The following is a 12,214-nucleotide window of genomic DNA, read 5'->3' on the forward strand; positions in this document are numbered from 1 at the left end:
GGAGGGGAAGAATGAAGGGGGGAAATCGGAGGGGGAGACGAACCATGAGAGACTATGGACTCTGAGAAACAAACTGAGGATTCTGGAAAGGAGGAGGGTGGGGGGATGGGTTAGCCTGATGATGGGTATTAAGGAGGGCACGTTCTGCATGGAGCACTGGGTGTTATACGCAAACAATGAATCAGGGAACACTACATCAAAAACTAATGATGCAATGTATGGTGATTAACATAACATAATAATAATAATAATAATAATAATAATAAACAACTAACCTTTCTTTCAACAAATATTTATTGAGTGACCACCAACTCTCAGCACTAGCCTAGGTGCTGGGGAAAGAGCAGTTAATGAATGAGACAAAATCATGATATTTGTTTTCCAGGGAAGGGAGATATACACCAAATGAAAAATACCAACATTTCAGATTACGGTAAATTCTATGGAGAAAACGAAAAGAGGTGAACGGAATAAGGAATGTAGGTATGTGTGTGCATTAAGCATGGGGCAGTTAGGTAAGTCTGCTTTGATAAGGTAGCGCTGAACAGAGACTGGAAGGAAGGCAAAGGGCAAGCCGTGTACAGATCTGGGGAAAGAACTTTCTAGACAGAGGGGACCACAAATGCAAAAGGCCGGATAGAGAAGCAAGTTTTCTTTGGCAAACAACGTTGGGGCAAAATGTACAGGGAAAAGTGATAGGAGATGAGGTCAGAGAGACAATGGGGCCAAATTGCAAAGGGCCATGGAGGGCACTGGAATGACTTGGGCTTTTCCTCTGAGTGTTGTGGGAGCCATGGGCAAGTTTAGAGCAGAGGAGTGACATTCTGGCTGCTGGGAGGAGGCCGGATAGAGAGTGAGAGGCTGGGAGCAGGAAGGAGGAATGGCAGGGACTGCTGGTGGCCATTTAATTGCTACTCGTCCTTTCCTATTTTAGTACTAGAACCCTGATTTTTTGGTGACCACAGTGTGCCCAGCTGAAATCTGTTTCTTGGATCTCCCTTAGAGCTGGACCATAGTCCTGTGACTATGTTCTGGCCAAAGAACTGCAAGAAGATGATTGGTAGCATTTTTGGAACCGTGTTTAAAAACAGCCTACTCCGCTGGGAGGAGGTCTTTTTTCTTCTTTTGCTTCCTCCTATAAACAAAAAGGCTGGAGCTCCAGTGGCCATCTTGAATCATCAGGTGTCCTTTAGAACGAGGATGGTGGAACAGAAAGCTCCGATAGCTCCCCGATGAGAGCATGGAGATGCCCCACCAACTCTGCACTGCCTATTTCTGGACTTGTTTCACATGAGAGAGAAATGCACTCCCATTTTGTCCAAGCCATTGTTATTTGGGATTTTTTAATTTTATACACGGCTGAACCTGAACATAACCAGTACTGGAGCCCATGGCAATGCTCCAGGTGAGAGAGCTGGTGGACCAGCGTGGTAGCACAGGAAGTCAGATTCTCATTATGTTTTTGAAGGTAGAGCCTTTAGGATTTGCAGATGGGTTAGACACAGGAGTAAGGGGAGGAGAAAAAGTAAGGATGACTTCTGAGTTTTGCATCAAGTGTCTCAATAGCGCCATTAATTGCAGAGAGGCAGAAGGCTAGAAAGAGAGCATGCAGGGGTGTGGGGCTGGGCTGGGGTGGAATCAAGAGTCCAGGGCAGTGGCAAGTTGGCCTCGCTAGAAGCAGGGAAGGACACAGTGAAACAGGAGGGCAGGTAGAGAGCGTGGGCCATGCACTCGTGGAAAAATGAAGGCGCTCCTGTCCAATGCTTCCATTCTTTCAATCACGTACAAGGCCGGGTCATCAACCGAGACTGAAGGGATGGAGGTAGAGGGTGGAGGTGGGAGGAGAGAGACAGAAGGGTGAAGTAGTCATTTTAGAGCGGGGATTGCTGGGCAGCAACGAGCGAGCTTCACTGGACATTTGGGCTAATTTAAAGTGAAGCGGTTAGCAATACTGTGTGTCTTTTGGCAGTCCAGTCCTGCGGCACCGTTGGGTTGCACAGGGGTTTTGCCAGGCAAGTACTCACGATGTAAAACGAAAGGAACTAGGGAATGAATGAAGGGGTGTCTGCAAGTTGGGGATCACAAGGAAGGATCAGGAATCAAAACTGGAGAAGGAAACAAGTGAACACACGAGAGGAATGATGGATTGAAAATTTGAGGGTTCCTGAAAAGGCTGAAAAATGGCCAGAGTGTGGGCACTCGAGGAGCTAAGCAGAAGGACAGGAGCTGATGGTTAGAGGGGGCTACTGTCAAAAATGAGGGGCTCAGATGAGAGAAAGGAAAAGTCACTGAAGAGAAAAGGGATGGAGAAGTCCAAGATACTAGATGGACGTCAAGGTGTTAAAGTATAATAAATGTAAGACTAAGAATAAAAATTGTTCACAAATTCCTATAATGAGTTGATTTATTAACTGTTTTGAATAAGATAACATTCATCAGTATAAGTACTTCAGATTAAAAGGTTTTTTTTTTTTTTTTTTGATGGGACATTTATAGTACTCCAAAGAGCAAAGTTTTACCCCCAAAACTAAGTTTTTGTTAGGTGAAAATACAAAACATTTTTTTTCCATGTGAAACTTCTTTGTATCTTGATTTCTTTTCATTTCTGTTTTTAAAGGTGATTAGTCCATTAATGCAATCTTTTAAAAACTGACTCGTTTTTTCTTTTAAAATTCTTCATCTCACAGTGTGTTTCTTCTAAGCTGAGCCCTGTCCCCTTGTCCTTGCCTCATAACTTTTTCACAATTGAAAAAAACCACTTATTCCCATATTTACTTACTTTTACAGCTGTTTATTTCCTTTCTTCCTGCTTTATCTCCCTGTTATAACCTCACTCTTGCTCAGATTCTTTTGTTGAGGGGAAAGAACTGGAAGATTTCCCAAACTGTTCCGGGAGAGAAGTCTCTAGACCTTGGGCAGGCCTTGCAAGACACAGGATCTTGCACAGTACATCTAATGAAAAACATTCATATCACAGGGCCGGGCCGCGGGTACAGGTCTGATTTGTCAAAGGTGGTCTCTGAAACATTATCAAACATTATCAACATTGCTTTGCTCCCATCCCTCAGTCCCTCTTCATTAACTCAAAAATTATTAATTGAGAGCCTATTCTGGGCTACTCAGCGTGGTGATTAAAGTAATTCGCATTAATGGGCAATGACTGATTGGCTTAATTCTCTATGGGGGCATTCACATTTCTCAAATGTGTGTATTAATCTAAATAAATCTCTGATTTGTGGAATAAATGTGAAACAAACCATTAACAGTCTATTCAGGATTTTCGGTGACAAAACAAAGGGACTTCCTTTCCCTTGGGGCCCCAAAGCAGCCTCCTGATCCCGGAGAAAGTGGGCTAAGACAGAGAACTGGGAGGTAGAGTTTGTGTGTGTGCGTGTATGACACCACCCATCTCATCTAGAACTCTCTCCAGTGTATGATCTATGTGTCTTCTTCACTCATTTCAGATCAGGAGCGACAGGTACATATGGATTACAGTTAAGTCATATTATTCTTAAATTATAAACTCTTGCTCTCAGGATTCCATTCCCCAATCTTCCACAGAAAAGTTTCCAGATACCCACCTTTAAAAAGGTTTTCAGGAAAACAGTCTTAGCATCATAGAGGTCCTGGCTGCTGATTCTTCCTTGCAACTGGTCCTCTGCTACTGGAATGTTACAGTGACAGGATGAGAGGCACCAAAACCCCAAGGTGTCCGTTTCTCAAGGTAGCCTGGGCTCAATGAGCTATATCTCTTCCTCCAATCACTGTGCAAATTACGGGAAAAGGGTCCTGGCTGGGAGATAGTGCAGTGCAGTGGTTAGGATACCGAGGGCTGGAGGGTGGGACAGATATGATGAATGTGGCTCCCAACCCAACTCCTAGGAGCTCTGTGTCCTCGGGCAAGTCACTTCAGCCTCAGGTGGTGCAGCTTCTATACATAGCAACAAATGATTCTTACTGAAAGTGTGGGTGATGGGAGCAGCCCTTTCGTCCATCGCCCACCCCCGCCGCCGGATCTGTGTTGGATTCGGTCTTCCTACGGGGCGGGGGGGGAGGGGGGTTCTTTCACGTCCAGAAGCTTCCCATGGAAGGAAAGGGGGCAACGCTGAAATGGGTATGTAAGGGCCCTTCCCCTTCATCTCTGCTAGAGGAAGGACCTCCTTGAGTAGGCTCTGTACCACCCTGTTGCCTCTCCGGTCCTCACGTGGAGGAGCGGCTCTGTGGAGGAGAAGCTGGAGAGCTAGGGCGAGCAAGAAGAGAGCGTCCTCTTCCCTTTCTCTTCCAGGAGTCGGGGCGATGAGCCTGGCCCCATGGGCATGTTTAATTATAATTCACACCACTTGCCCTTTGACCAGCTCAGTGAAGTCTTGAACATATACCCAAATACTTTTTACCGGCCTTCTGTAAGCAGCTCAGGATACAGGAGGAGAACCAAGTTTCTGAAATGAAAAAAAATATATATATAGTAAAAGAAGTCGTGCTTCTTCCTGCCGGGGACTGTTTACGAGAGGGAAGTCAGCGGGGCCCCCAAGAGGTCGCTGGTGGCGCAGAAACTGAGGCCAGATGGTAGAGAAAGGGGGAAGGAGAAAAACACCCAGAAACTTTCTTCCTAGTTGCGAATAATCGCCGCCCCCCCCTTTCGCCCCCCGGTCAGAGAGAGTAACGTGACACCCGGGAGAAACCCGGAGACCCGGGCGCCGAGAGGGAGGGAAGAGGGAGGAGAGAGGGCTGCGGAGAGCCGGAGAGGGAAAGGGGAGGAGAAGAAGGAAAACCCCTGTCAAGGAGGTGGAGCGAGGGGGTGGTGTCCGCCTCCTGTTCCTCCCTGCCGTCTTTTAGAGGAGTCTGAACCGGGACAAAACACGCCGAGACCGACAGACACAAAGCCGGGGGGTCCACGCTGGCGCTGGAGGCGAGCCCCGGCGGCCGCGAGCGAGCCCGAGGCGCGGCGGGGCGCGGGGCGCGGGGGCGCTAGCGGGCGCGGGCGCGGGCCGAGCCGGGGCCGGGCACCTCGGCCGCTCGGGCCGCGGCGGCGGGGACCATGCCGAGGAAAGTCTCTTGAGCCCGGCAACTTCGGCCCCTCCCCGCCCCCACCCGGGCTGCCCTCCGCGCGGCCCTGCCCATGTGCAGCCGGCCGGCCGGGCTCTCCTCCTCGCAGGCGGATGGGTGACCTTTTCCTGGCTCGGGCAGGCTGTGCGAGGCGGCGGAGCAGGCGATGAAGAAGCAGCAGCAGCATCCCGGCGGCGGCGCGGATCCCTGGCCCCATGGGGCCCCTCTGGGGGGCGCCCCTCCGGGCCTGGGCAGCTGGAAGCGCCGGGTCTCCCTGCTGCCTTTCCTGCGCTTCTCCCTCCGGGACTACGGCTTCTGCATGGCCACCCTGCTGGTCTTCTGCCTGGGCTCCCTCTTCTATCAGCTCAGCGGGGGACCCCCTCGCTTCCTGCTCGACCTGCGGCAGTATTTGGGTAAGGAAGGGGGCCGGGCGAGGGCGGCGCGAGCCGCGCGAACTTGTGCTGGGGGGTGGGCGGGGAGAGGGGCGCGTCGGGGACTTGTGGCGCTGCGACCGCCCGCCGGCGCCCCGAGGCTCCCCAGGTGGGACGCCCGGGTGCCGGCTTCCTCCCGCGCGTCTGTCCGTCTGCTCCGAGGCGGAGGCGCTGCCTGGGTGGCGTGCGGGGCAGGTACCCCGGGCGGGGCACCGCATACCTTCCCCGCCTCTGCCTCCCGGTCTGGGGCGGAGTGCAGGCGTGTGTGCTTGTGGGTGTGTACGAGTGTGTGTTTTCTGGCCCGGAGGTGTGGGGAGCGGCGAGGGGAAGGGCCACCCCCTTCCCCCCCCCCCCGTGGCATGGTCAGTGACCGTGGTCCTCTGTCTCGTGAGCACTCCGGGTCGTGCGGGGGATGGGGTTCGCTCCTCGCCCCGCTTGGTTCTGCTAGTTCTGCCCCGCGAGTCCCCCTCCTGCTCGCCGGCTCAGTGGCCCAGGGGCAGTTTTCGGGCTCGGTGCTGACCCTGGGCTGGCTAGTCCTTCGGCAACAGCGAGGGGGACGCGGGAAGCAGTTGCCCCCGGGGGGGTCCGGGGCTATCCGAGGGCGCGGGTCAGCCTGGCTGGCAGTGTCGCCTGCTTTGACCCGAAGATCCTCTGCGCTGCGTGTGTCTCAAGTCAGAACTTTTTTTGGGGGGGGTGGGGGGCTTGTGCTTGGTTTCTTAGAAGCGAGGCCGCCTATTTTTAGCAGAGGTGAGGAGGGGGTTGCACGGAGAGAGAAAAGAGCGGCTGCAGAGAGAGGGCGGGATCCGCAGCTGGGTGCGGGCGCGGGGAGGGCGGTGCCAGGGCCAGGCGAGCGCACGCCGGGGTCCCCGGTCCGCTGCTGGCGCGCGCCCTGGCCAAGGGAGGCTGCAAATCTCTGACCCGTCGTGGCCAGAAGAGGTTTTGCGGGGGCGCGGGGAGAGGCTGGGGAGGCGCCAGCTTCTTGCAAAGGTCCAAGGTGATGAACCTGAGCCACCGGGCAAACATCCGGCATCTGCCTGACGCGAGCCGGTGCGCAAAGGGAAGCCTCGGAAGCGCTGGACCATATCGGGCGGAAAGACTCCAGGCTGGAAGCTGCCACACTTCACCTCAAAAGTCCCCCAGTCGCAGAAGCCACAGGTCTAGATAGCAGGCTGTTTTCGAAGGAAAAAAAAAAAAACCAAACACCTCAGCAAAGTAACAAATGTGTCGGAGCATTTTGAATAAACGCAGATAAGATAATGCTCTTTCCATGTAGTGAAGCTCAGATTTTAAAAGGTGTGCTTCCATTTCAGTAGAAACTTTGGAGAACTATGGTTTTGTAAGATGCTTTAGGGAAAATTAAAGGAAAATATTGTCCAAGCAGATTTCCAGAGTACAATCCTTAGCATCTGGTTTCTTAGAGGGTTTGGGATAATACGCGCTTTTATTAGGGACTCAAATCTCTTCTTTCCCTGAGCTCTGTATTTTGGAGTCTCCATAGCTTCATAGATTCTGAGACACCTGCTAGTGCTACAAAGCTAACTTTTTTTTTTCCTTTTTCTTCTTTCTTCTTTTAATAGTTAACAACATCTCACTGTTAACTGGCATTGGAAGTGTTTTGGAAGCCCAGGGCTGTATAAAATCTGATAACGAATTCTTTGTTGAAATTCCCCTTAAGCAAAATGTGGAGGCCAATGGGGCAGGGAAAACAGGTAGATGGGGAATGAGGATATCTGTGTTTAGTCAAGAGCACTTGGCAGGGCACTCAGACTTCCTGGGCCTCAGCTTTTTCATTAGTAGTTAGGGGCTGGACTAGGTTATATCTCAGACCTCCACCCAGCTCTTGAAATGTGGTGTTTCTGATCCCTTCTTGGGGACAGGAACAACTGAAAGGAGGAATGAACAAAGGCCATACTGGGGGTAAAACCAAGAAACTGCACAATCTAGCATGTTAAGCTTTTGAAAATTGAGCCAAAAGTGTGTTGTTCCCAGAATCGAGTGCTTTCATCCTTTATTTCAAAAAATGAGGCCTGATAAATTTGGGGGCTCAGTTGGTAGAAGGGTGAATTCACTCAGGGAACTGGGAAGAACCGATGGGTCGAACATTGCTCTTGTTACTAACTTAATCAGTTTCCAACTGACATGATGGGTGAAAAAAATGACATCACTGTGAACTGAAAATAGGATACCTTGGCCAAATTTGTTCCCTGTTGTTTTGTTACATAAATATAATGATTTTTGGGAAAAGTGCGCTTGTGGTCTTTAAGAAGGTCTAAAATATACCCTTAATAATATAAGGCCAAGGTATCTGCAGAATACTTACCCCTTGTGTCCTCCATTCTATTATTTTAGTGTCTGTCAAAACAAAATTTGTGGTTAGTAAACATATCCTCTCAATTTCCTGAGTTAGCCAATTTTGGAGGCAAGTATTTTTCTTAAATATAAGTTTATATAAAGTCAGAATTTTCCAAATCAAAATAATATTTATAGCAAAAAATTTTCTTGACAGGAACTTATTTTAATACACTTAGATAATATTATACATCTACACATAGTAGCTACTTGATGTTTATGGCAGTAATAACTGAACCTCTTGTATCAAATAGGTCGTATGATATTTAACATATTGAATATTCTCACAGTAAAGCCAGGAGATAGGACCATTCCCGATAAAAGCTAACACTCATTGTGTATGTTCCAGTAAATGCACATGCAGAATGAAATTGTATCCACATAGCAATATTACAGGGAGCTTCTATTGTTCCCATTTTTTTTTTTTTTTAAAGATTTTATTTATTTATTTGACAGAGAGAAACACAGCGAGAGAGGGAACACAAGCAGGGGGAGTGGGAGAGGGAGAAGCAGGCTTCCTGCGGAGCGGAGAGCCCGACGCGGGGCTCGATCCCAGGACCCCGGGACCATGACCTGAGCCGAAGGCAGACGCTTAACGACTCAGCCACCAAGTCGTTTTGAGGTCAAAAATGAGGTCAAAAAATCAGGCCTCATTTTTTGAAATAAAGGATGAAAGCACTCGAATGCGCCCCTATTGTTCCCATTTTTGATGTGGGAGAAATGAAAACACAGAGATTCACTGACTTGCTGAAGGTCGCACAGCAAATAAGGCAGGACTTGAACTCAAATCTGTCCGGTTCAGGCACTTAATGCATAACTCTACGAGCAGCCAAGATGCAAGGGGAATCAGAAGAGCTGACTGGCTACAAATAATCATATGTATTTGCATAATTTCGCTTTCTTTGATACTTTTATTCTGAGTATCTTAAAGGGCCAGCAGAGAAGGGAAATAAGTCAAGCAGCTGGTCTGCTCTTAACTCCACCTTCCTGTATTAATCTCCTTGTACCAGTGAACTCAGCCCTCCCAGCGCCACACACCCGGAGGTGATACCAAATAGAATCTTAAATTCCTGATCTTTCTGTCTTCCTTTAGCAATTTGTTCTTTGTCTAGGCTAGTAGTTTTCAATGTGTGGTCTGTGGACCTGCAGCATCAACATCACCTGGAAACTTCTTACAAATGCAGATTCTCAGGGCTCGTTCCAGACCAACTGAATGAAAGAGTCTGGGCCCAGGACCCAGCAATCTGTGTTTTAGCAAGTCTTCCACGTGACTATGATACAGGCTGAAGGTCGAGAACCATCGTTGCAGGGAAAAGCTTTACTTTCAGGAAGCCTCCTATATACTTGAGTGAAAGAAGAGAGATGAGAGAGAGGAGATTCAGACAGTATTTTAAAGGTGATATGCATGGTTTCATCTTTTACAGCTCAACTTTTAAAAATGCATCTGCTTTGTTGCTTAAGCCCCATTGTTTCAAGGGAAGGACCAGCCAACAGCTGCAGCTGCAGCTGGCTTTAGACTCTCCGAGGTTAGGAGTTGCGTGGAATGGGGTGGAGCTGGCGACCAGAAGGAATAGTGGAGAAAGAAAGGGGAAGGAGGCAATGATGATGCTTTCTCTTCCCACAGAAGCTGGGTCGAACAGTCTTCTTTTCTAGTTTGTTTGGGCCTGGGCAAAGTCTGTTTTCCTTAAAGGTACTTTCTGCGGCAAAGGATTTGAAAAAAGCAAAGTAAATTGGGAGCGGGGTGGATTATGCAGGAATAACTGTGGTCTTGATTTTTTCCTCCTTGAAATCGGTTGAGAGAGAACAGGAGCATACAGTGGGGTAAAATGCATGGGTTTGGCAAATGGCTATCCCTAAGCTTGGGGACCGTAGTTTTTCCAATTCAGTGACATTCTTTGCTTTTTTGAAGTGGCGTTCAGACTTTGATTTGCTATAGAAAACAAATAAAAATCAAGTAACCCCCCCCCCCCCAGAAATTAGGTTATGATATAGCCTCTACCAGTAGTCTCATTACTTATGAGCTGTGGAAATATCAGAAACTTGGAATAAAACTCGTTACTCTGATGTAAACTGAATAAAGCCAGATGGCTTACTACACATCTTATACAACTGGCAAACTCTAATGATTTATCATCAAGCCTTGGATATGTGATTTAGCCTTTATGGGAACTAAAGTTGTTGGGTCAATCTCAAATTGACATGCTTTCCTTTCCATTTTTTAAATTATATCACTTTAAATGGAGATACACTACTTCTATTTCAGTTTTCAGAATTGCCAATCTTTATACATATTATATATGAGCATGGCAATTTCGAGTCAAAAAACGAGAGAGAAAGAGATGGAACTTTATCGAATTTGAAATTCTCCATTTAAAGGAAAATGTGAAAAATAGAGTTCCAGATCTGTTACAAAGTCATTTCTTTAAACCTTAAAAGTCAAATTTAATTTTTCTTCTGCACATCAGGCATGGTTTAAATATAGTGCTCCAGGCCCCAGACAGCAATCTAGGAAATGAATGCATTAAATATGATGTGATCAATAGAAATCGTTGACATAAAAAGAAAATGGCATTCTTGTTCGTAGCTGCAAATGTGTCTTATAGGGTTGGCTGGGGACACAGTAGCCCTGTATTAGAGGAAGGACAGAAAATGGAATTCAGCTATGGCAGACTGTTCTATAAACACATGGCATGAATGGTGAAAAGCATTCTGCTTTGTAAACTATTTTTGATGTAGACTAGTCTCAGTATGAATTGTTTAAAAGTACGTATAAATATGTATTATCTGGATACTGTCTTTCCTCAAATTCCCTGTCATCAATCCAGGTTTAAAACACTAGTTGGCTTTGTATTTTCTGAGAAACCAGAAGGAAAGTGGTCAAGCTTGTTGGGTCCCAGAAGAAATAGTATCTTTTGCTTCCCCTGAGGGAAGGGCAAGGGTGGACGCTAGCTTGCCATGCAGCTGTCCTGAAGAGGAGCAGCGATGGACGATGAAAAGGCATCTTATTTGACAGAGCGTGGCTGCTTGAATTGTAAGAAGTTATCATTGCTCTTTTTTTTTTTTAAATTTATTTATTTGACAGAGAGAGACACAGTGAGAGAGGGAACACAAGCAGGGGGACTGGGAGAGGGAGATGCAGGCTTCCCGCGGAGCAGGGAGCCCGATGCGGGGCTCGATCCCAGGATCCCGGGACCATGACCCGAGCCAAAGGCAGACGCTCAATGACTGAGCCACCCAGATGCCCCTCACCTGCTCTTTCTGCTTTCGTTTTTGGTTCTGTTTTGAAAGATGTTAAGACTTGACCACAAATAAATGTTATCTTACCTGTATTGATTTTTGTTATAGAAAACTCAGCTTTAAGCAGTGATTGCCATAAACCCTTTCATTTTTTAGAAGTGGGGACCGAAACACGAATATTCCACCAAAAAATAAAAAAAAAATGCAAAAATAAAAAAAAAATGTAGCAACTGTTGGGTAAGAAAATTCCAAATGAATCCCATTTCAGTATTGCTTTTTATTTTTAACAGTTTTATTGAGATATGATTTAGAAACCATACACTTCACACATTTAAAGTTTTGAATACTTTAATAGTTTTCTATAGTTTTTAGTATATTCATAGACAAGCGCAACCATTGCTGTAGTTGATGTTAGAGCATTTTCATCAGCACAAAGAGAAACCCCATATCCTTTGGTTGTCACCTTCCCATTCCTCCATCTCCTCAGCCCTAAGTCAACTCTAATCTACATTCTGTCTCTATAGATTTGCCTGTTCTGGACTTCTCCTAGAAATGAAGCTATACAATATGTGGCCTTTTGTGAGTGGCTTCTTTCACTTGGCATATTGTTGTCATGGTTCAGTCATGGCGTAGCATATATCCCTACTTCATTCCTGTTAATGGCTGAATAATATTCCACGGTTTAGACCACATTTTGTTTATCCATTCATGGGTTGATGGACATTTGAGTTGTTTCTATCTTTTGGCTATTATGCATAGTGCTTCTATGAACTATTGTGGGCAAGTTTTTGTTTGAAGACCTATTTTCTGTTCCTTGGGGTATATATACTTGGAAGTGGATTGCTAGGTCATAAGGTAATTCTATGTTTAATTTGTTGAGGAACTGCCAAGCTGTTTTTCACAGGTGCTACACCATTGTACACCCCACCAGCAATGTATGAGAGTTTGAGCTTCCCTACATCCTCATCAACACTTGTTATTTTTCATTATTTTGATTATCCTAATGGTTGTGAAATAATATTTTATTTTGCTTTTGTTTTGCATTTCCCTAATGATGAGTGATGTGGAGCATCTTTTCATGTGCTTATTGGTCATTTGTATGTCTTTTTTGGAAAAATGTGTATTCACATCCTTCACCCATTTTTTTTTTA

At 46.8% G+C, this 12,214-nt stretch overlaps 1 protein-coding gene across 6 annotated transcripts in view; it reads left to right on the top strand.

Moving 5' to 3' along the window:
- The first annotated feature begins 5,212 nt into the window (after positions 1-5,212).
- Positions 5,213-12,214, top strand: part of UST (uronyl 2-sulfotransferase) — a 331,541-nt gene continuing 324,539 nt past the window's right edge. For all 6 annotated transcript variants that reach the window (XR_014147993.1, XM_081829140.1, XM_081829136.1 and 3 more), the window contains exon 1: positions 5,213-5,459. Coding sequence is in view for 5 of the 6 variants with exons in the window: in XM_081829140.1 (XP_081685266.1) it covers positions 5,213-5,459 (247 nt within the window). In the remaining variant the exon portion in view is untranslated. The remainder of the gene's footprint in view (positions 5,460-12,214) is intronic.

This window comes from Leptonychotes weddellii, chromosome 8 (genome assembly GCF_054177405.1).
Source record: "Leptonychotes weddellii isolate Sample4059 chromosome 8, ASM5417740v2, whole genome shotgun sequence".
In the NCBI taxonomy this organism is placed as follows: Eukaryota; Metazoa; Chordata; class Mammalia; order Carnivora; family Phocidae; genus Leptonychotes; species Leptonychotes weddellii.